The sequence below is a fragment of the Nyctereutes procyonoides genome, unplaced genomic scaffold, assembly GCF_905146905.1.
Source record: "Nyctereutes procyonoides isolate TBG_1078 unplaced genomic scaffold, NYPRO_anot_genome, whole genome shotgun sequence".
NCBI classification, from domain to species: Eukaryota; Metazoa; Chordata; class Mammalia; order Carnivora; family Canidae; genus Nyctereutes; species Nyctereutes procyonoides.
Window position 1 is genome coordinate 7,458,052 of NW_026575031.1, and position 23,269 is coordinate 7,481,320.

General features: G+C 47.0%; 1 protein-coding gene and 1 long non-coding RNA gene across 3 annotated transcripts; one reads left to right on the forward strand and one right to left on the reverse strand.

Moving 5' to 3' along the window:
* Positions 1–799: 799 nt before the first annotated feature.
* RMDN3 (regulator of microtubule dynamics 3) lies at positions 800–17,824 on the reverse strand. Of its 2 annotated transcripts, none has more exons than XM_055316759.1 (13): positions 17,734–17,824; positions 17,182–17,375; positions 15,183–15,375; positions 14,614–14,757; positions 7,933–8,218; positions 7,021–7,123; positions 4,263–4,323; positions 3,022–3,097; positions 2,812–2,889; positions 2,295–2,393; positions 2,045–2,098; positions 1,877–1,957; positions 800–1,452 (listed from the first exon to the last, which is right to left on the reverse strand). In XM_055316759.1, exons 2-13 carry the CDS (start codon positions 17,366–17,368, stop codon positions 1,399–1,401), a joined length of 1,416 nt encoding a protein of 471 aa, XP_055172734.1. In that variant the 5' UTR covers positions 17,369–17,375; positions 17,734–17,824; the 3' UTR covers positions 800–1,398. The 2 variants fall into 2 exon arrangements, with proteins under 2 accessions (XP_055172734.1, XP_055172733.1); XM_055316758.1 differs by having other exon boundaries at positions 15,183–15,435.
* Positions 1,967–5,743, forward strand: LOC129504187 (uncharacterized). Its single transcript, XR_008663314.1, has 2 exons — positions 1,967–2,034; positions 5,012–5,743. It is a non-coding gene; the product is annotated as an uncharacterized LOC129504187 (long non-coding RNA).
* Positions 17,825–23,269: the final 5,445 nt, after the last annotated feature.

Below are 23,269 nucleotides of genomic sequence, written 5' to 3' on the forward strand. Positions count from 1 at the left end.
AGACACAGAGGGAGAAGCAGGCTCCACGCAGGGAGCCTGACATGGGACTCAATCCCGGGTCTCCAGGATCATGCCCTCGGCCAAAGGCAGCACTAAACTGAAAATTTTAAAGTGAAGTCATACACTCATGATTGAGCTTATTATCATTTGGTCTAGTAGAGATTATTACAAGATGAATAGCCCATGACTTCCCAGTGGCCTTTTGTGAGTTGTGTTGTAGAATCTTGACACTTGTCTAGATTATTCTACTTTAGTGGTTTGGGATCCTCCCCTTCGGACTTCTACTCAGGATGGCTTTTAAACAGCTCTTTGAATTTTAAAGGCTTCTCAGCCAGGACTGGGAAGAGAGGCCTAGAAAATCTCTGCTGTTGCCTTTGTTGATCATACTATATGTAGGGAGATAGGAAGACCCAGTCAATGCAGCTTTGTCTCTGGTCTTCTCTTTCATCTCTGTACCACAAACCAAACCTGGAATGGTATATAGTAAGGCAGAGTGGCAGATTCTGGAATAGAAGTTTGGTTCTTGTATAAAAGTATTTTAATCCTTGAGTCCTATAAACTTGTCTCAATTATTCTTGTAGATGGGAATTTATCAGGTGAGATTTTGGCCCTAAGCGTGAACTAGGTGGAATAGGCCTTGTTAGGCTAAAATAAGCTCTTTGTGCTTTACATATAACTAACCCAAGAGCTTAAACTATTTGGTGCTATTTTTCTTCTATTTGCATTAGTTTCGGTAGTAGGAAACAATTACGGAAATGTCAAGCAAGAAAGGAGCTGATGGCAAACATAGAAAGGGGAATATAATCAAATTTGGTTTATTTCAGGTTTGTACCAAAATATATTCCAGGCAACTCCTCAGAACATTGTTCCACAATCTCCTAAGCCTTACACACTGGTGTCCTTCCAAAAGCTACCAGGACTTTGGAAGTGAAGTCATCCAGCCTCTCGGCCCAGGAATAGTTAAAATTCACATGATACGTGAGAAGAGGGCACTATCCATGGGCTGCCCTGACCTTTCCTTTTACCCAGATAGACAGCCTTAGAACTCTATACTTTGGTGTTAAATATTAATAGAAAAGATTAGGGAGTACAAGTTCTGTGTTTTGTTTCTATAGCTCTTTGAAGTACATCCACCTCATCAGCAGGCTGAAAGCAGCCTTCAGTGCTATGTATACTACTCTTGATTTTTCAAGAATTCACTTCTACAGCAACCCAGGCCTTAGGTGCTTCCCCAATTTCAGATAAGGGATTAGAATAAATTAACCAGTGGGCAACAGGAAAGAAATTGGGGAATGATTATGTATACCGGTCAAACCCAGGAGTCAGGACCCTCACTTAAGCAGTCTTAGATTCCGGATGATCTAAGCAGGGCAGTTCCTTCAAGTCACTGAAATGTGACTATTCTCTTAAAATTACTTTCAATTCTTCCAAGTCCTTCTGGAAAGCTGAATCCTAGGGAGACAAAATAAGACAGTACTCAAAAATCTAAGCCAGCATTTCCCAAACCAGTGATACTGTCCCCCTTCTGAGCTCTGTTTTTCCCAGGATAGCTTGCCGCCTATAGAATCTGCCTCCTTTCCCAGGTAAGATATATACAAAGGAGCCTATATGCAAAAGTATAGACTCTATATAGGGAAATAAGACCTTAAGGGAAGATTTTCTTTCCTGAATAGGTCACGTGATTCAATAATGGAATCTGGTATTAGAAAAGCTCTTCAGGGATGCCTGGGTGGCTCAGGGTGTGATCCCAGGATCAAGTCCCAGATTGGGCTCCCTGCAAGGAGCCTGCTTCTCTCTCTGCCTGTGTCTCTGCCTCTATGTCTCTCGTGAATAAAAAGTAAAATCTTTAAAAAAAAAAAGATCTTCAAAGTATTACCTCATTGGTGATATCTGGCAGCTCCAGGGCTAACTCCAACCACTGTCTAGCTTCAGAGTTTTTCCCTAGTTCTCTGTAGCACTGAAAAGAGACAACAGTGAAAACCTGGGAGAAACACCACCAGGAGACTGGACTTTCATCTATGTTGCAAAAGGCAGGTGAGTTTACCTTGGAAATATATACCCTCCCTGCTTTGGAAAATCCTGGCTGTAGTTCTTCAGCCTAGAAAAGGGAGGAAGGCATTTCAGTTAGGGAATTGCCAAATTTAAGTTAGGCTGAAGTTTATTAAATAGAACTTTCCAGTCTAGATCCAGGGGATTCTATATTTATATCCTGTCCAGGTGGTTCTGATTTTCCCATAGAACAGGCAAGCATAAAATTGCCCCCTACCAGAAAGAAATCCCTCCCCTCCTGATACCTTTAGGAAACTTTGGAGGGCATCCTCTACAGTGGCACTGAGAGGGCTTTCAAACAAGGCTGTAGCAGTTTTTTTTTCAAGCCAGCTCAGGTGAGAGACCTGCCACAAAAGATCAAAGTGAATAAAAAGTTTTTTTAAGAGAGAGTGCAAGCTGAGGAGGAGGGGGGCAGAGGGAGAGACACAATCTCAAGCAGGCTCCTCACTGAGTGTAGAGCCTGATATGGGTTCCACCTCTCAACCCTGAAATCATGACCTGAGCAAAAACCAAGAGTCGGGCATTTAACCAATTGAACTACCCAGATGCCCCATGAATAAAAAATTTAGTATCTTTAAGAACATCAAATATGATGAAAACAGGGTCAAAGAGGTCTGGTCAAGTCACCAGTAATAGCACCATTCAGAGGAAATGGCTCTTGAGCCAGACCAGACTGAGGATCTTGCTCCCAGGTTTTCACTGCAAGATCCCTGTTAACAGGACTCTTAAAACCCCGATGTCAGGCCCTGAAATTGAGCTTACCTGGTAGCACCACCTGCCAAGGAGAAAATGAGCCATAGGGTTTTCTGGCTGGAGAGCAATGGCTTTTTCTATATGCTCCTGAGAGGAAAAATGTAAATATACATCAGAATTGCTAAGGGAAGAAGAGCAAGTCATAGAGACTGTAGGAACACCCTTTGCAAGGAGCTAGGAAAGAGCTGCACAAGGGAAGGAAAAGAAGCCTTTCCTCACCTTGAAGCTAAAGCCACTCTGGATGCGCCTCTGGATGCTCTCATGCTCAGCCAGCTGACCACAAAGCACTGCATACCTAAGGGGGAAAGCGGCAGCAAGCTCAGAGACAAGGAACGGGCTTCCCATCCACTGTCCCTTTCCCATTCTAGAGCTGAAAATAGCATTTCCATATGTATAAAAATTCCTCTTTTTCACAGATCTGTGGTCCCAATATTCTTTGGCAAACACTTGTAGTCTCATAATCCTCCAAAGTATGCCAGGTACAAAAAAGTGGATCCACCACAGTAAATTTCTCATACTTAACATTTAGGCAGTGCCTTCAGTCCAAGTCTCCACCCATTTCCCCATAGAATGAGTAGAGCCAATGGGGGTCATAAAAACAGCCAGCCAGCTTCCCATCTTCGGTCTTCAAAAACAATAGCTTCACTACCCACCCCCACCCCCCAGCATTGTTTCTAGAAGCACAGTTGACAAATGAGTGTCTAGAGACCCATGTTGCTTGTTCATTATTTCATCCAGCCAGCTGTTCCCCAATAAAGTATGAGACTATTTTCTACCCTTGGGAGTCTGGGAGCTCAAAGGAATTCCATAGGGAAGTGGCAATGAATGACCTGGCCTCTAAGAACTCTTGCAGACACAATCTGAGGACAGAAATATGGAAAGCGAGGAGGAGGTGGGAGGGGAATTTTCACTAAAACTCTGAGGTGCTGGAACAAGGCCCTAGGACACAACTTGGCCTTGACCCATGGAAGCTGGCAGAACTTTGCCTCACATGAGACAACAAGCAGGACTGATGTTTTAGTAAACTAATAAACTAAACTTCCTGGGGGTGAGTTCACATTCACTTTAAGTCATGCAAGCCAAGCAAAGAAGCCAAGTCCACCACCAGCCAGGGATCGCAGTTAGGGGAAAGAAAAGCTTGTGCAGGGCAAAGGAGCTACAAATTATGCCGGCCTCCATGAAAAGCCAAGAACCCACAAATTTTGTAGCTAGGATGACTCTTAAAAAGCTCCATATTTCTCCAAGCCCCAAAAACAACAAAAAAATCTCCAAAATCCCCATTGCCTCACTCTCCAGGGCCCCTTCCAAAGAAAACCCCCTTGTATCCCCGGTTTGGGTTAGGCCCAGCCATATGGTAATAAAGGCCAGAGCTCCCTCTCCTTGTTTCTTCTGGCAGAGAATTGGCTCTCTTCCACTCAACTCATGCTAGCTCTTTTCAGAACCCTGCAGAGTGTTATTACCACTGGTGACATTCAGCATTCTCATCCCCCTTCTCCAGGGCAGTCTCTGCTTCTTTTTTTCCTGTAGGGACAAAGGTGATCCAGAGTTAACAAGGGCACACTTCCACAAGGGGCTGTGGCAAGAATGACTGCTCTAGCTCTTACCAAACCCTACCCAACCTGAACTTGTTTGGAATAATTTTTATTTTGAACAGAGTGAAAGCTGCAAATAGTTTCTCAGGGATAACTTTTGCTTTACCTCAATCTTCCTATCTCTCTCATCAGCTGCTCAGCTACCTTTTAACACCACCTACCTGATGTGTTCAAAGCCTTTTTTTTGAGAGAGTGTGCTTGAGCAGTGGGGGTTGGGAGAGAGAATCTCAAGCAGACTCCATGCTGAGCACAGAACCCCCTGTGAAACTTGCCCTCACAATCCTGAGATCATGACCTGTACCAAAACCAAGAGTCTAATGCTTAACTGCCTGAGCCACCCAGGTACCCCTCAGCATTTTAAATATAAAAGAACCCAATGGCAATCAAACTGTCCCTAACAAGACCCTACCCTAGAGGATTATGAGCATGCTTCAGGAGGTCTATGAATCCTTCTGAAGTTGTATGAAATTTTAGGTACATGGGCATTTTATTCAGAAGGACTACCTTGACTTTTGATCAAATTCTCAAAAAACTCTATGATCTAAGAACATTAATCAGGGCTCTAGACCAAAACTCAACAGAGGCAAATGTCTGACCAGAGATGACGTTTGCTTTAGTTTTCTAGGCACCAAGACTGATAAATCGAGGCCTAAACATGAAAGCTCTTGACAAGGATCTCCTCTAGCTGAGGAACATCATGCCTACAACACTGGAGAAAGGAACACACTGCGAAATGGGATTTCTCCTTTGATTAAAATGGAGATGACTTCAAAAGGAACATGGAGAAGCTGGAGCAAACGTAATGGGTTGAGGTGATAGGCTGGCTGATGTGAAATGTTTCCTCATACTTAAATGATAGTAATTATGGTATAATGTTGTATAAATATTTTTCAAGCTGATTGATAAGAAACTCCCCTCACCCCAAGCTCAATTTCTGCTTTCTAAACTATGTGGCTCCATCAGTGAGGGACACGGTCTTAGTGGATTTTTCTCTACCCACTTCAAAGCATGATCTTACTAGAAAAATAAGAGCTGAGAGTACCTTCCTGCCAACTTGGGAGGGGTGAAAAGATACCCCACCATGGAACAGCTGCCTCGTGGTAGTCCAACTTTGAGAGAACAAAATGAAAACCTTTGGACCCATGAAGGATGGTCCTAAAAAGGGAAATTCTAGGACGACCTCTAACGATACTCCATCTGTCCTACAGCAGGAGCAGACTTATACAGGGCTGTGAAACTTAGAAAGGAATGTAGAAATTTTTAAAAAGAAAAAAGCAAACAGTAACACCTTCTGTTAAAACTTGGAGATCATCTTTCGGAGGATCTGTATCAATAAACATTCAACTCAACTGGCTTGTTCTTTCTTTATTGACAATTCTACAAATGCTTAAAACAATGACCTTGAGGTATTGTCACATTCTACATTAGCAAAGATTCAATGTTTCTAAGTGAGGAGGTAGTAATTTTCCAAAGTGGGTGTCTTTTTTTTCTTTTGAAGGTTTTATTTATTTGATAGAGACCGAGATCCAGAGAGATCACAGAGGGAGGGAGGGAGGAGGGAGGGAGGGAGGGAGGGAGGGAGGGAGGGAGGGACCAACTCACCGCCGAGCAGAGAGTCCAATGCAGGGCTCGATCCCAGGACCCTGAGATCGTGACTTGAGCCGAAAGAAGGCAGATGCTTAACCGACTAAGCTACCCAGACGCCCCAGATAGTTTTTTTTTTGTTTTTTTTTAAGATTTATTTATTTACTTATTCATGCGACAAGCAGAGAGAGAGGCAGAGACACAGGCAGAGGGAGAAGCAGGCTCCATACAGAGCCTGACACGGGACTCGATCCCGGGTCTCCAGGGTCACGCCCTGGGCCGAAGGCGGCGCTAAACCGCTGAGCCACTCAGGCTGCCCAACAGTTAACTTTAGATGTCTAACTGAACCACAAGACCTCGAAGCCTGCTGACCGTGCCCAACTTGTGGTGTGTGGCTAAACAGGACACATCTTCCCCACAAAACCAGTGATTTTTCAAAGTCCCATGATTCTACATGACATGACAGATAGGGACAATCCCCGAGTTTGGTATAATTCATATGCACCCTACCTGCCAGGATACAGATTTTGGCAACAGTTGTTAGGTAGATCCCTAGGACTCCTAAGCTAGTAGCATTCTTCCAAACTGCTTCTTGTAGGCATTCACTAAACACACTCTACTCATATTCTTAGAGAATACCTGCCTTACAGCCTCCATGACTCAAACCAGATTTCTAAGCAGCAGCAAAAAAAAAAAAAGAGAGAAAAGAAAAGAAAACCACCTATTTTTGATTAGATTAAGAAAGCAGGCTTTGGGCCTCTCTTGCAGCTTTGGAGTGAGAACAAAGAATTATGCTAGTATGATATGGCTACCCCTAAAAACATTTACACCTGTATTAATCACGATGTGCAGGGAAAGCAGAGACTGCTATCTCAAGAAGGAAGAAGTCCCTGAGAACCAGAGTTTGTCCCTAGTAAGTAAATGAGCCACAACTGCCTCCACAGCCTAAATCTTGGTGGCTCCCCAGAGCCCCAAACACACGGGCCAGCCTGTGCTTAGAGTCAGTCAGTCACCTTCCCGTCAGGAATCTGTCAGCACTTACCATTCAAGGCATATGACTTCTTCTCGCTCACCTCTTCTGTGAGCTCACACATGTCACTATAGGCCCGGGCCAGGCGCCAGAGAAAGTCCTGCCGGCTTCCATACTGCAGACCAAACAGAGAGGGATGGATGAGGCCCCTCTTCCTTAGCTGCAGAGAATTGGGGCTCTGGCCTTCTCCCCATGCCCTACCTTTGAGTTTCCAAGCTAGTGTTACAAACTGACATCAGGCCAGCCTTATGCATAGCACTCCACCCCCACACCACCTCCCACCTGCAGTTAGCTAACTGATGCTGCGTCATCTCTAGCCAGCAGATTGCATAACCTTCAGAGTGAGGGCATTCTGGCCTGATACTGTGAGGAGGAAAGGTCAACTCCAAGATGAAATAAGGCACAATGAGAAGTCTTGCTGATAGTGAAAAATGTGAAAATGCCCAAGAAAAGGAAAAAATTCTAACTGGGGCATTTATAGCTGGTGAGCATAAATTCTGGCAGTTAACCAGAAGAGGGAACTGTGGTTGAGTGACCTACACTTTTGTCACTTGTGATGGAAACTTCAAGTAGGGCAGTCAGCTTGGGCTCTACCTCAAGGGCAATAAAAGAGGAAAAGAATATTCCAGCTCTTTCTACATTTCTCTCTACTCTAAGAAGGAGAGCTCTTTTGCAATAGCTATATAGGAGGCAGACGACCGTAGGGAGGAAGCTCTGGGGCAGGCGGTACACCTAGGCCCCAAGAAGCAGTGCATGGCCTACTTGGAATAGGATGTGCAACCCTGAGGGATACATACAGAACCAGTCACCTCACCTTCATTTCCCTTCCTATGTCACCTTGCAGGCTTAGAAACTACAGTGGCCTTCCTCCATTCGCAGGGGGGCTGGGAGGTTATAAGGGCAGACAGGCAGCTGGAACCTTACCACCAGCTTGTTGTTGAGCAGCAGCTGGAAGCCCTCCCGCTTGCCCTGCTCGCCGCCCTGGTGAAGCTCGTCAGCCTGCTGCAGGAGGGGCAGCACATCATCCAGGCCAGGGAAGCCTCCAGTCTCCAGGGCTCTGGCCACCGGGCCCGAAGCCATCTCCACTTCCAGGTCCAGAGAATCCTTCCTCCCCATCTTCACAGTCTCACAGCTCACTTCATCTTCCCCGTCATCACTTTCCCTGTCAGAGTCCCGCTCATAGTCAGACTCAGCATTGGCTGTTGTGTAACTGTGGCAGAGAAATGTAAGTGACAGAGTCAAGGGAGAGTATTAGCCTCAGGACTCTAGGATCTATCTCCCACCCACAAAGAAGGGCTCTTACGATGCTGCTTGCTGTCCAGAGCGCCATGTAAAAACCATTTCTACCACTTAGGGGCAGAAATTAGTGCTTGAGAGAAAGCTTCCTATGGGAACTATGGGCTGGGAAAATGATCCTAGATGGAAAGCGTGACCAGCTGGGGGCAATATGAGAACTCCCTGTTGAGCTACCACCAAGTTGGTTAGATAATCAGAAAAAGAAAAAGGCTAGAAAGCAGCAGCCTAGAAAGGAATGCATCAAAATGCTGCTAGTAGAACTCAGGATAAAAGAACTAAAGGAAATTTTTCTACTTTTTAACATATATGATTGCTTTAGTGAACATACATTTTTATAAGTAAAAAAGGAATACTTAAAATAAAAACCATAATGTAAGTAGAGCTGATCTGAGGTAGATGTGAGCCTGGCTAAGGGTTTGTCAGTCATGTTTGCTTTATCAGCCAAAAGCACCCACCAGAAACAACATGGGTGGGTGCCAGCCTCTGAGGCCATGGGCAACCCAAATATCTACATTTTCTTTCCCAATTCAAGGTACACCTCTGTCCTGTCAGCAACCAAACCTGAACCACAGTAGAAAGAGCACCTGGAAACCTTAGGAACTTGCTGGGGGAGGGGAAAGGCCACTTTGCAGCTACACTCAGGAGAGGAAGATGCAAACAGAACCACCTGGGAAGGTATGTCTGGGGCCGCCACAAGCCGGACCTATCCAAGGATAGGTCTATTCTTGGAACCCCCTACCTTGATGCACTCCCTGAAGAGGAGGCCACGTTTCTCTTGGATATTGGCCTTCACCAGTGGCTGATTAGGGTGCTCTCCCCAACTGCCAACTGAATCAGACAAAAACTGAGCAGAGGACAATGTCGGACTTCTAGGGCCTGGAAGCAGATACCAGAGAAACCTCCAGATTTGAGTGAAGGAAAAGCAGATTCAATCAGAGCCAGAAGGTTCTGAAGCACAGGCAAGACCTTAGGATCATTTAGGGATATGCCTTCCTCCATCCTGGAATGAAAAATAGGGACAGGATACCTATGCCTGGCACAAAACAGGCCTGAAGGAGAAATGAGCGAGGCACCTACAAGTAAAGGCAGGACAAAACAGCATCAAGTCTGACTGCAAGTGGTAGGCCAGAAAGCCAGACACAAGGAGGCAGGCTTCGTCTGGAAGGTACCAAGTGAGCAACCAGACCGAGTGCCCAGTCCATGCTGTTGCTTCACAGAGGAGCTTCCAGACTCATCTAAAAAAGGGCCCCAGGAACAGCTACTACAGGAACTTAACCTTAACTTCACCTTACTTTTAAATATATTATCCAAGTTCTTTCCCCTCTAGCAATCTGCAGTAAAAACTTTTGAAATTAAAGGGACAAAGAGAAGTGGCATCAGATTTACAATGAACTTGGGTGGTGACGAACAAGACCGCACAGAGGCAGCCTAGACAGACTCCCAACCAATTCTGAAGGCTTGGACAATAACCTGCCCAAATGAGAGAATCAAATCAGAGTCTACCAGAGCCTCCTACTCAGCCCAGCAGGCCCAAAGGCAAGATGGGTAAATGGGCTATCTGGATAAAGAGCTAGAGTCTCGCATCTCCTATTACTAGAGAGAAGGGGAGACACTACTGCCTGCTGAACTCCCTCCAATGAGGCATTCAAATCAGGAGTCTCCCAGCGAGGGACCCCTGCTCTTCTCCCTCCTAGAGCATAAGTATCAGCATAGTCTCTCCAGTGAGCTGAGCCAGGAGGAATGTCCAGCACTGCCAGGGAGCTCGCATTGCTGAGCAGGAGGAGTGGTCAGGAGGGACTTTGCTGGTGGGGCCTGTGAGGCTCTTATCACACCTCAGCCCCACATCAGGGAGCTGCCTCGCTAATCTGCCACCCTGCTGGCTGGCACGCAGCGGGGGGGCAAGCACCTGCTCAAGAGCACAGACATCAGCCCCCATGAGCTTCTGGGGCTTCCGCAGCTATGAAGGCTGTCTCTATAGTCACACCATACTCTCACACATCTCAGAACACCAATCCAGCCCCGGGAGAAATCCACCAGGGACAGGGGTGACCTTTTAACATGCCCTGGGGCTTTTGAGATCTACCAGGGCCTGGGAGGGACCTTTGAGATGGCTCTTTGGAGCTGTGCCCTTGGCTGGAACACACTGTTCCCACAAACGGAAGAGAACCCATGGCTCCCGCGGAGCAAGGAGGCCAGAGCTACCCTACTCTACCCCTTGAGGAGGGCCCACAAGTCAGTGATCAAGGACTCAGTTATATACATATTCCCTTCTGATAATTAACTTTCTTTCTTTTGACTCCTCCTAATCCCCATTAGAGGGGCTGAGCTAAAGCATTCAAAGGCAACCAGGGCTGGGAGACTCCCAGTGGTGGGGTAGATAAGAGCAATGTAAATGAGGTGATAAATGGCCAAGAAGGAGTGGCAATGAGGTTTCGGGCAATCCTTGGCTGAGAAGGCTTGCTGGGGAAGCTGGTGTTTTAGGATAAGGTGGTTTTGGACTAGGAGAGAACTAAAGCTATGTTTGGTCCTGTGTTTAAGAACAAGCTCATGGGGGCACCTCGGTGGCTCAGTGGTTGAGCATCTGCCTTTGGCCCGGGTCGTGGTCCTGAAGACCCAGGATGGAGTCCCACGTCGGGCTCCCTACATGGAGCCTGCTTCTCCCTCTACCTATGTCTCTGCCTCTGTGTGTCTCTCATGAGTAAATAAATAAAATCTTTAAAAAAAAAAAAAGAACAAGCTCATGGACCCACATGGATCACACAGTGATTCTGCCTCTGCCACAGTTGGTCCCCTGGGAGCTCAAAGTTGCTATTTTATTTGGAAAAGGAAAAAGGGAATACAGCTTTCAATGGCATAGGCTATTAAATATTTTCAGCCTTTCATCCCTCAAAGAAGCACTCCTCCTTTGGTCCCGTATGTTCAAAACCATTCCATAGTTTGTGGTCTCCTCCCAAAATACCCCTTGACCTATATGGCACCAACCATGCCAAAAAGAATTATTCACTATGGCCACTGCCCCAGATAGCAGCCAGCTAAACCAGAGTCTTGCACCATGTATCACCATCAGCTTCTACATGCCACAATCAGTCATGGGCTGCTGGTAATTAAGAAAACCACCATTCCTCTGGTCCCATACAGGTGGCTGATAGGCCTGTCTTTCCCTTTATGACCCTCAGAGCCCCAGGGAGTGCCCTAAGCAGCAAAACAAGCTTCCCAGGTTAAGTCCCCTGGCTCTCACAATTCCCAGAAGTTTGTACCTTTTTTTGTTTTAAGATTTATTTATTTTAGAGAGAGCACATACATGTGTGAACTGGGGGAAGGAACAGAAGGAGAAGGTGAGTACCTCAAGCAGACTCCCTAATGAGTACAGAGTCTGACCTGGGGGCTCAATCCCACCACCCTGAGATCATGACCTGAGCCAAAATCAAGAATCGGCTGCTCAACTGACTGAGCCACCCAGGTGTCCCTTGTACAACTTCTTAAAATCATCATTAAAGGCCTTGAGTTCTATGTCCTGTTCTTGGGCAGAGCTATGATGTCTCTTTCTGTTCCATCCTATTACAAATGTTAGTTTCCCACCCAAGTGACCTGCTTCAACGGGTTGCATAGAAAAACTTGAGTCTCAGGGATCCCTGGGTGGCTCAGCGGTTTGGCGCCTGCCTTTGGCCCAGGGTGTGATCCTGGAGACCCGGGATCGAGTCCCACGTCGGGCTCCCCGCATGGAGCCTGCTTCTCCCTCTGCCTGTGTCTCTGCCTCTCTATCATGAATAAATAAATAAAATCTTTTAAAAAAGAAGAAAGAAAGAAAAAGAAAAGAAAAGAAAAGAAAAGAAAAGAAAAGAAAAGAAAAGAAAAGAAAAGAAAAGAAAAGAAAAGAAAAGAAAAGAAAAGAAAAGAAAAACTTGAGTCTCAGGCAGCCCGGGTGGCTCAGCAGTTTAGCCCCGCCTTCGGCCCAGGGTGTGATTCTGGAGACCTGGGATGAGTCCCACATTAGGCTCCCTGCATGGAGCCTGCTTCTCCCTCTGCCTGTGTCTCTGCCTCTCTCTCTTTCAGGAATAAATAAATTTTAAAAATCTTAAAAAAAAGAAAAACTCAAATCTCAGGATCCACTATCAATTACTTTGTCCTTCTTTCTTTTCAGTCCAGATGCATCAAATATGAATTCCATTTTTGCTGCCTCCTCTAACATAGCCTTCTGGAAACAGAAGTGTTAGGTAATTGAAAAGGGCCACGCCCACTAGCCCTTGATGATACAGATAAGAATGATCAGATAACCTCAACTACAGCAGTCACAAATGGAGGACTAAAGCTCTTACCAAGACTTGGCTTGTTGCAAGAGGTGTCTGAGCAATTAATAAATCCAGGACAGATGCCCAGTGGCAGTAAAAAGGAAAAAGAGTAATATTATTCTTAATTTTCTTAGAAAACCAAATGAGGAGAGGCAGGAGAATGTATTGTCCCAAACAAGAAAATGAGGCTGAAATGTTTTGAGTAAGATGTACTGAATAGATTGTGCTGCCATAGGTAGGTCTTCCCTGGGCAGGGAGCTGTGGCAGCTTGGGAAGAACTCTCAAGGGCTGCATGGGACTTGTCTTCTTGTAAAAGCCTTTCCACACCCCCACAACCAAGCCATGCCTTAGATCACAGATCCTCACAGCCCTGCAGATGAGCCCAACTGAGCCTGTACTTAATAGCTGTATAACTCTAGGCAAGGCATCAAACATTGCTAAGCCTAAAGTCTCCATCTGAGAAAAATAAGAACAGCACCTACTTCATAGGATCCCCAGGGCAATTAGATAAGGAAATGGCTCTAAAGTCCTTGGCGAGGTATCTGCCACCGGGGGAAAAATAACTTAGTTAATATCATAAGGTGTTTCCGCTAAAGAAGGCCACTGCTGTTTGGCGCCTGCCTTTGGCCCAGGGTGCGATCCTGGAGACCCGGGATCGAATCCCACATCGGGCTCCCGGTGCATGGAGCCTGCTTCTCCCTCTGCCTGTGTCTCTGCCTGTCTCTCTCTCTCTGTGACTATCATAAATAAATAAAAATTAAAAAAAAAATTTAAAGAAGGCCACTGCTGCAAAGATCACCCTGCATGTTTATAGCTGAATCAGTCCTTCTGTCCCAGCAGAAGGCTGGGCTGTTCTCTGTGCCAGTCTTTTCCTTGGGGAGGAAGAAAGGTCGCCTCGAGACCTCAAAGAGCTACCAGCAGACAAGGGCAGAAACTGCCAATGACAGCATCAAGCACCACAACAAAGATGTTCATTCAGGGATCCCTGGGTGGCGCAGCGGTTTGGCGCCTGCCTTTGGCCCGGGGCGCGATCCTGGAGACCCGGGATCGAATCCCACGTCGGGCTCCCTGCGTGGAGCCTGCTTCTCCCTCTGCCTGTGTCTCTGCCTCTCTCTCTCTCTCTCTCTGTGACTATCATGAATAAATAAATAAAATCTTAAAAAAAAAAAAAAGATGTTCATTCAGACTCCATGCTTGAGACCAAAGTTTCAAAATGGTACTAGTGACTTCAAATCAAAAAGTCCTTAGTCTGACCACATTTGGAGGCTGTCCACAAGACTCCTGCTGCTGTTCCCCGTTATCACAGTAAGGCCTACGGTCAGACCTGCTGAGCTACCAAGCACTCAGGACAGCCAGCTCCCACCTGTAAAGGCAAGGGAGCATGAGCAAGCCTCCCATGTGGGAAGAAAGGACCTTCTAGGAGAGGGGAGCACAGTTAGTGCTTAGAGGGCTCTATAAACCTGGCTTAGCCACTGACTGAAGGAAATAAAGTCATTTAAAAATGCTTATAAAGTCCTTGTGATAGTACAGGCAAATGTCCAACTAATGTTATAGGAAAAATGAAAACAGGGGCTCCTGGGTGGTTCGGTCAGTTAAGCGACTTCGGCTCAGGTCATAATCCTGGGTCCTGGGATCAAGCCCCTCACTGGGCTCCCTGCTCAACAAGGAGTCTGCTGTTCCCTCTCCCTCTGTTTCCCTTGTACTTGTGCTCTCTCTCAAATGAGTAAATAAAAAATCTTTTTAAAAAAATAGTCAAATAAGAATTACAGTAACTGTTAAAAACCTACTCAGAGGAAAGGACAGATGCAACAATAAGCACTGTTAACATTTCATTTGCCTGGGTGACATAAGGTGGATGGTTTTTCTTGTTTAACCAATTCCTTATTTTATTCATTTATACCTTTACCATGTTCCCAAAATTATTTATAGCAGCTCAGTGTGAATTTTCCATAGGTAAATAGTACTTTTACAAAACATAACCTGGTTGAAGCCACAAGTGCTTAAAAGAGAAATGACTCACCCGCCTTCGCTCTCGGCATCTGTGAACGTGGCTCCGGAGGTGGCCGTGAAGTAGACAGAGCTGGACCCAGTTGAGTCACTCCTCTCCCGGGCAAATGGGAACCTTCGCCGCCGAGCCACTCTTTGGGTCTCTTCCATATGAGATCTGAAAGGCAGGCCCCTTTAGAGACGGTGCTATTGAGCCCCAGACAGCCTGTCTCTCCCCTCCCCATGAGGGAACGTCTTACTACTATTGCTCATTAAAGGGCCAAAGCCCTCCTGGGTTTCTACCCTCAGGAGAACAAGAAAGGCTTCTCCCTGGACCCAGCCTGCAGCAGCAGACCAGGTAAATCAGAACAAAGCATTTCAGCTGCTACAACAGACCATAAGAGCCCAAAAGCAGCAAGGAACTTATGGAAGGCAAGGTACCAAGCACACAGCTTCCCTGCCAATTGTGTGAGAAGTTATAGAACTGGCTTCTTCCTTAGACACAGCAACAAAGGCCAGGGCACAGCCCAGCTGAAAAAGCTCTAGGGACTGGGAAAAGTTGGCGGGCGGGTACAAGGCAGGACAGAGGGCTGCATCACTTACCGGACCTCCCCAACAATCTGCCCAGCAAGCCCCTGCAGGCTGCTCCTCAGCTCCTCTACCTCCCGCCGCAGGGCCACCAGGCTGGTCAGCACAAAGTCCAGGCGGTCCAGCACCTCCTCCTGCCCTTCTCGTGGAAGGCTGAGCAGCACTGCAGCATCTCCCGCTTCCCCTGGGACTGCTCGTAGAAGCCTCACTGCAGGAAGGACAGCAGACAGTGATGCTCCTGAGGCAGGGTGAGGGAAAGACCTTGGACCTGGAATTTAAGAACACTTGCTTCTCACTGGAGCTCAATTTACAAAAACCTTGAGGCTCAGATAGTTTATGTTCACAGCTACGTCCTGGTAAGTCTCGAGTAACTACTCAAAGAAAAAAAAATCAAGATCCCAATTTCTAAACAAGAGCCCGCTCTGTTCCAAGAACCTTCCACATTGGGGTCTTTCTCAGGTAATGTATAATGCTTGCCAAGAGCACTGCCCTGTAAGAGGAAAACAAACCCTTGACCTGCTGGGATAGTTCCCAGATACCAGGCAGTCAGTACTAACTATACAGCAAAACTAAAGGGAATTTACTCAAATTCTGAGCTTTCACAAAGAAGAGCCAGGAAAACTCTGAGCTCCTCCCAGGGACTTCATTTAGTATCATTCGAGAAAGGCAAGGAGAAAGCAGGCACTTAGAGAAAAGGTATGCTGAGAAAAGCCCATCCACACCCCATAGGAAAAACACCATTCCTGAGCCCTCATCTGAGCTCCGGGTCAATTCTAACAATAAATGCTAATAAACTGGTAGCTACCCAAGGCAACTCTACTGGAAAATGTAAAAATAAAGAAACCAGGAAGGCAGGACCCACAGTCCAGGGAAGCCCAAATGTGTTCAAGGAAATCTAGTTAAGGGTCTAGGTTGGATTACAGTACACACCCAACATTATTCAAGAATGTAGAGCAAGAAAGATCTTGGGGGCAAGAAAGATAAGGGGGCCTGGCTGGCTCAGTTGGAAGAGCACGCGACTCTTGATCTTGGGGTCGTGAGTTTGGGCTCCATGTCAGGTATAGAGATCACTTACATGAAACTTAAAAAAAAAAAAAATCTCTGGGAACCTGGCCCACATTTTCCAAACATCTACTGCCAAGAAATTACAAACCACAAGGAAAAGGAAAGACAAGCACATTTACAATACTAGGTTACCAGTAGGTTATAAAATGTGAACAGTTGCAATCTAAATTGATAGCTCTTTGAAGACTCTTCTAAAGCTAACTTTTCCAATCCATCTGGCATTTGGTAATCAGAGAAAACACTCATTCCCAATTAATGTGGGATGAGGTGACTGCAATGCTCCTCTATTACACACACCTGAGAGTGGTTTGAACCAGCCCTAGATACCTTGCTCAAATGACTTAAGGTCAAAGTGACAAAAGCACTACCTATTTCAGCTGTGGCTGGCTTCCAGCAACAGTAAGCTTCAACTGTATATGCACCCCACATCCATGCCCTGGAAGTCCACAGGACCAGGTGACCAGGCCGAATCCCACCACTTAATTGCTCTGTGACAACCTGGGTAAAGTTACATAATCTTTTTGAATCTCGATTTTCTTCTAAAAAGGATTAAAAAAAAAAAAAAAAAAAAACCTTGGATGGTCTCCAAGTTCCCTTCAAATTCCAACACATAATTGAACACGTAAGCCTTAAGACTTAATTCCCCTGAGGTTAGTTTTCCCTTTTGCCTTATTTTGGACTTTCTCTACTTATTAAACACCTCACCCAACACTAAGTACCTTTAAAACGTGGCCCGAACTAAAAGTGACAGCTAAAGCCTTTTCCTGCAATTATAGGAAAAAGTACAGGAGAGGAAGACTGCTTGCCTTTTCAGTAAGCTTTACAAAAAGGTGAAACCCTCAGGTACCCACCCCCCTCCGTTTCCTGTCCCACAGGCTCTTCTCAAGGCAGCCCGGACCCTAGGCCTATCCGTCAGCCATGACTTTGGTCTCAGGAGACTGGCTCGTACCCTGGCGTCCTGGCTCTGAGGTCTGCGTGTAGTCCAGGGAATTAGGGAGGCTCTGGTTGTGGCCATGGCGCTGGCTCCGTTTCCACCGCTGGCTGTAAAGGGCACACAGGAATCCAAGGCCCGCGGCGGTGCCCAGCAACAGTCCCAGCCCGGCCTGGGCGCCGCCCAGGACCCCCAGTCTAGACATGCTGCACCTGCAGCCCGCGCGAGGCACCGGGGGCAGGGGGAGAGAGACTCGTGAGCGCGCTCCTCCCACCCCGAAGCTCCCGAGGTCCCGACTACCCTCACCCCAATCCCGACCCGGAGGTTTCCGCCAGACCCCGGTGCCCGACTGCCGGTGCCCGACTGCCGCGCCTCTCTCCCAACCTGGACGCAGCCTCCCCTCCAGCACACCCGCCGCCCTCCTCTCAGAGTCAGGTTTCTGGGCCTCCTAACTCCCACCCCCAACCCCACGACTCTGCACACAGCCCCGGCCCCCCGGCTGCAAGCCCTGGGCCACCTCCCGCGCCCCCGGAGGACGCCCTGGCCGGGCAGGTCGACTCAGACCCTTACCCGGCCGCTCCCAGCCCAGGTAGCAGCCACCGCGGCCGCCGCCGCACGCTGTCAATGACCGTGACGTCATCGAGCGGCGCCAGCAGCCCGGCGCGCCCTTAGGTAGGCGCGGAGAGATGACCTGCTAGGCTCCATTTCCGCCCACGCTCTTCCCAAGGGGCGGTGCCAGCAGGGAGCGGGAGAGGGGAACCGAGGAACGAGGCAGGGAGGTGGGGAGGAGGAGCCGGGGAGACTTCAGGTCGGAGGCTCCCGCAGCACCTTGTCTGGCCAGATGAGGTTCCATTTCCCTCCAGTCACACCAGTTTTTCTGCAGTTCCCGAATGTCTGTTTCCGTTTGCGTCTACCGTCGCCTGTGCCTAGACAGACGCGTGATCAATGTGGACAACCCCACCTGCTCCCCACCTTTCCTTGACACTCTGTCAGAACTCAGACTTTATTTGATTCCGACTTGATTTATTTATGCATTTTTACTCGACTCGATTACTGAGCACAAGACAGTGGCCCGTTTGGCAGTTCAGATTACAACAGGTGAATTGGTGGTTACCTGCACGAGATCCCCGACTCGAGGGCCAGCTCCTGCCGGTTGGCGCTTAAAAATTCATAAAACAGATGCAAACCCCAGCACTAAAAAAAACCTTGAACCTTATATGATCCGTAGCACCTTAATCAAGAAACAGGGTTAAAAATTGGTTTTCTGGGTTGCCGGCCCAGTGGTTGAGTGTCTGCCTTTGGCCCAGGCCGTGATCCCAGGGTCCTTGGATGGAGTCCCCCGGGGGCTCCCCTCAGAGAGCCCGCTTCTCTCTCTGCCTCTGCCTCTGCCTCTGCCTCCGCCTCTGTGTGTGTGTGTGTGTCATGAATAAATAAATAAAATCTAAAAAAAAAAAATTGGTTTTCCATTTCCAAAATGTAAATGAGATTCATTCTTCTAATGATAACACTTTTTAAGCACTTGGCTGAAACTTGAGTTGATCTCTGCTTAAATTGACTCAGAAACCATTTCATTTTTTAAAAAATCTGTATTCTTCAGGATTTCTGTGTCCATTGCGAAAATTAATAAAGGGAAACCACTAAAGTGGACACAGGCTGCTAGAAAGGAAGGCTGGAAGGGGCAACTATACCACTTAATGTCAATTACAGGAAGAATTGTCAATTACAGACCCCTAAAAAGAGAATCTCAACAGAAGAGAATCATAAGTTACAGGCTCCCACAGAAAAAGATGTACATTGCATCTCCTGCAATAAATGGGCTACCCTGCCCCTACAAACCCGCCAATGAGAAACCATCATCACCCTAAACTCTTGCTTCTCTTCAATAGGTTGGTGTTCAAAACAACTCCTCCCAAATTCTTTCTTTTCCATAAAATAACATTCCTCTTCTTGTTGAACTTGCCTAGGGTTTTGTTGCAGGTTCCTTGTCCTGGATTGCAAACCTCTGCTATTCCTAATAAATAAATCTATGTTTTTGCTGGTAAAATAACTGACAGTTTTAAGTTTTTATTTTTAGGGACGCCTGGGTGGCTCAGCGGTTGAGCATCTGCCTTCCGCTCAGCGCGTGATCCTGAGGTCCAGGATCGAATCCTGCATTGGGCTCCTTGCAGGGAGCCTGCTTCTCCCTCTGCTTCTCTTCTGTGTCTAATGAATGGATAAATAAAATCTTTTTTAAAAAGTTTTTATTTTTATTTTATATTAACATCACCATGGCCCATTGATTTTTATAATTCCACTTTACTTTTGAGATTTTATGTAACTTCTTATATTTTTAAAAACTGAAAATACAGGAGTATGATTCCAATTTTACCATCAGATTTCTTTCAAGTTAAAATTTTGTTTAGACACAGCTGAAACATCTAAGAGTCCTTCTCAAATCCTTGACTAGATTTTCTATTTACTTTCTAATTGTGAGATATTTTACAAATAAGAGAGTACATTTAATATAATGCACACTGTAACAAACAAGAACAAATTAAAGACAACAAGGTTCCCACCCCACAGCTTAAGGAATAGAAATTTACCAATACCACCTATTAATTTTTAAGGATTTAGTTCAGTTGGTATATCCTGAAATACACTATAATTGTCTTGCTGGTGAGAAAAGAGTGTTTTTTAGAGACTTTTCCCATAATTTTTTCTCATTTTTTCAGAGATAAGCATGTGTTTCCTTAGTAATAAGAAAGAAATATTAACTTTTAGAGAGAATAAAAAGCCATTTCCTTTGGGGAACCTTCCCAGACTACCACCTTAGTGGACTTAATCTTTTGTTTTTCTTTATTCCTGGAGCTTCGTTACCTCCATTACATTTGGTGCCATGATTATTTGCTTTCTAGTCTGGCTACCCAACTGGAGTGTTCACTCTTCCAGGATGGGGTTCGTGCTCAATTCATCTCCACATCCCCTGAGCTCCAATGCAGATGCCACCCATAGAAGCTGAATGTGGAGGAAGAAAGGAAAGAAAGAATAACCAATATCCAGGCCTGGCCACTTAGATAATGCTTTCATGATGAAAAACTGAGTTGTAGAAGAACAATTTCTCCTTTTTCTGCAGGGGAGAAAGATCTGCCAGATAAATTGTGGCAAGAGGCAAGGCCAGATGGGCAGACGAAGCGGGGGAATTCATTTCCCCCTGGATATTAAAGATGTTATCTGGTAGGCATGTGGCTGCCAGAGCAGTCAGCAGCGGGGTGGGTGATTCTGGATGGAGCGAGCTCTGTATCTTGTGTGGCATCTGCAGACCAGTTTTGCAAATGTAATAAAGCCCTGGCAGCCTGAGATATGCACTGCCTTCCTGTCTCCTCCTCCTCACCCCATCCTGACCAGAGAGAGGAAAGCCGAGCAGACCCCAAATTCCTGTTCTCATCTCTGCCCCAAACAGCCAGAGATCTGCCCACGTGGCTCTTCCAAGAGAGGCAACATAGTCAAATGCCTCAGACAGTGACTCCCCCCGTCCCCCAGCGTCTAACCACTAAGGTAATTGACACTTAAACAATTGTTCTTATTAAATATTTAATGGCTAAAAAAATCATACATATAATACAATAAAGACTGAGGACATGTATAACCCTTAGCACCCAGGTCCTACTGTGAGAAAGAGAACATCGCTTTTGCCTTGTAAGACTCCTGAATGGCTGTCCCTGCCTGGTTTCTTTTACTTCTCTCAGAGGTAAACACTGCCCTGAATATTACATTTATCATTCCCTTACTCTTCTTTATAATTTAACTACATATTTTTTATTGAGGTATAATTTAATCATGTTTTTATCTCCAATGTATTGTTTAGTTTTGCAGGTTTTGAGCTTCAGGTAGAATTATTCTCTATTTTCCCAGAATTTACTTTTTCACTTAGCATTTTTCATCACTATGCAGTTTCCCTGTATCAATCAACCAAAAACGTACTCCACTTGTGATGAACATAAAGACCTTTTCCATTTTTTTTGCTAAGTCCGTACAGTGCTGTGATGAATATTCTAATACAAGTATCCTGATGAGTGAGTTTTCTTGAGGTTTATCTAGGAGGCATTTAGCTGGGTCATACCCATGCACATCGGCCTTGCTAGATGATGCCAAGTTGTTTTCCAAGGTGACTGTATCAATCACAACACTTAGCAATTCCAACAGTAGCATTCCAGTTGTTAGACCTTTTCACCAATACTCAATGTCTACAGATTGATTGATTTGGCAAATCACTGAAGTAGTATCTCATTGTAGTTTAAAATGTAGTGTGTTGTTGTTGTTGTTGTAAGATTTTACTTATTAGAGAAAGCACAAGCACAAGTGGGAAGTGAGGGCAGAGAGAGAGAGAAGCAGGCTCCCGGATGAGCAGGGATCCTGACTCAGGACTCAATCCAAGGACCCCAGGATCAGGACCTGAGCCAAAGGTACATGCTTAACCGACTGAGCCACCAGGCACTCAGTTAAAATGTAGTTTGAAGAATACCTGGGTGGCTCAGTGGATTAAGCCTTGGAATTTTGGTTTTGGCTCAGGGTTCAGGGTGGTGGGATTTGCCCAGTATGGACTCTGAACTCAGCCCATGAGTCTGCTTGAGACTGTCTCTCTCCCTCTCTCTGCCCCTCCTTGTGGTGCAGTCTGTCTCTATCTATTAGACAGAAAGAGAGAGAGCCAGGCTCCCCGTGGAACAAGGAGCCTGATGTGGGGCTCCATCCCAGGACCCCGGGATCATGACCTGAGCCATCCAGGCACCCCAATAAATAAATTCTAAAAGAATAAAATAAAATGTAGTTTGATTGCATATCTGGGATTTTTAATAATATTGAATGTCATGTTATAGGTTTATTGGCCATTTCCATTCTCTCTTTTGAAAGTGTCTAGTCAAGTCATTTGCCCATGTTTCTTCTATTGACTTGTCTTTTTTTTTTTAATTTTTTTATTTTATTTATGATAGTCACAGAGAGAGAGGGACAGAGACACAGGCAGAGGGAGAAGCAGGCTCCATGCACCGGGAGCCCGATGTGGGATTCGATCCCGGGTCTCCAGGATCGCACCCTGGGCCAAAGGCAGGCACCAAACCGCTGCGCCACCCAGGGATCCCTTTTTTTTTTTTTTAATTTTTTTTATTGACTTGTCTTTTGTTGATTTGCAGGAGTTCTTAATACATCCTGAGTATTAATCGTTTGTCAGTTTAACGAACCCTTTGGGAGGCGTGACTATCTGATCTCTCTAGCTAAATTGTTAGTCTTGGAGGTGAGGAATAGTGGTAGAAAGTACGGAATAATCAATTAGACCAGTAAGAGTCCTTTAGGATTGCAGCCTCCGGCTTCCCTTGCCGCGCTCTCCCGGCCGTGAAGCTGCCGCAGGCACAGAGCGCGCCCTCCGAGGGCCCTTCAGGGACAGGAAGGTGGTTCCGGGGCCGGGGAAGGTGAGTTTTCGGATTCTTCCCGCGCGCCGCATCTCGTCGGCCTGGCGGGGCGCTCTCCGACGTGAGGGCCACATTCCGTCGCTTTCAAGCCCCGCGCGACCGGCGCACAGCCGAGGGCTCAGTCCCTTTACCGATGTACCGGGCGGGGGGGGGGGGGGCAGAGAAATGCGAGGTTCGGGCGCTGTGTTAGGAATCAGAGCCAGAGGCGGAGACGCCGGCGCGCGAGGTGGGATTTCAGCAGTGGCCGCACCCGCACCCCCCGCCCCGGGCTCCCGAGCGCCGACGGAGTCCGCGGAGACCGCGTCCTGGGACGGGGAGTGGGGATCTGCCCGGGGCTTTAAGGTGTCCCGGGTGGGCTGGAGCTTGGGAGAGACCTTCGGGAGGGTCGCCGACTGCTCCCCGCTCTGCTTCACGGGGACGGGGCGGGGGCGGGGAGCAGCAGGACTTTGGAACCCAGGGCCCGAGGCGCGCGGAAAGAGGGCGCAAGGGCCGCGGCAGCCGCCGAGCCCCGCGGGCCTCTCCCTCCTCCCGGCAGCGGCGCGCGCCGGGGTCCGGGAGCAGCGCCCCCAGGGCAGGAGGCGGGCCCCGTATCGTCAAGTGCGGGGGCGCGTCACGGGCGCCTGCTCCTGATTGGCCGGCGCGGCGGTCACGGGCCGGGCGCCCTG

Coding starts and splice junctions, on each gene's coding strand:
- RMDN3 (XM_055316758.1), bottom strand. CDS start 17,368: ATGTCTAGACTGGGGGTCCTGGGCGGCGCCCAGGCCGGGCTGGGACTG. Junction 15,436..17,181: donor CTCAGAGCCAGGACGCCAGG/GTACGAGCCAGT, acceptor CTTAAATTCCAG/GTCCAAGGTCTTTCCCTCAC. Junction 7,124..7,932: donor TGCTCAACAACAAGCTGGTG/GTAAGGTTCCAG, acceptor TTTGGTCTGCAG/TATGGAAGCCGGCAGGACTT.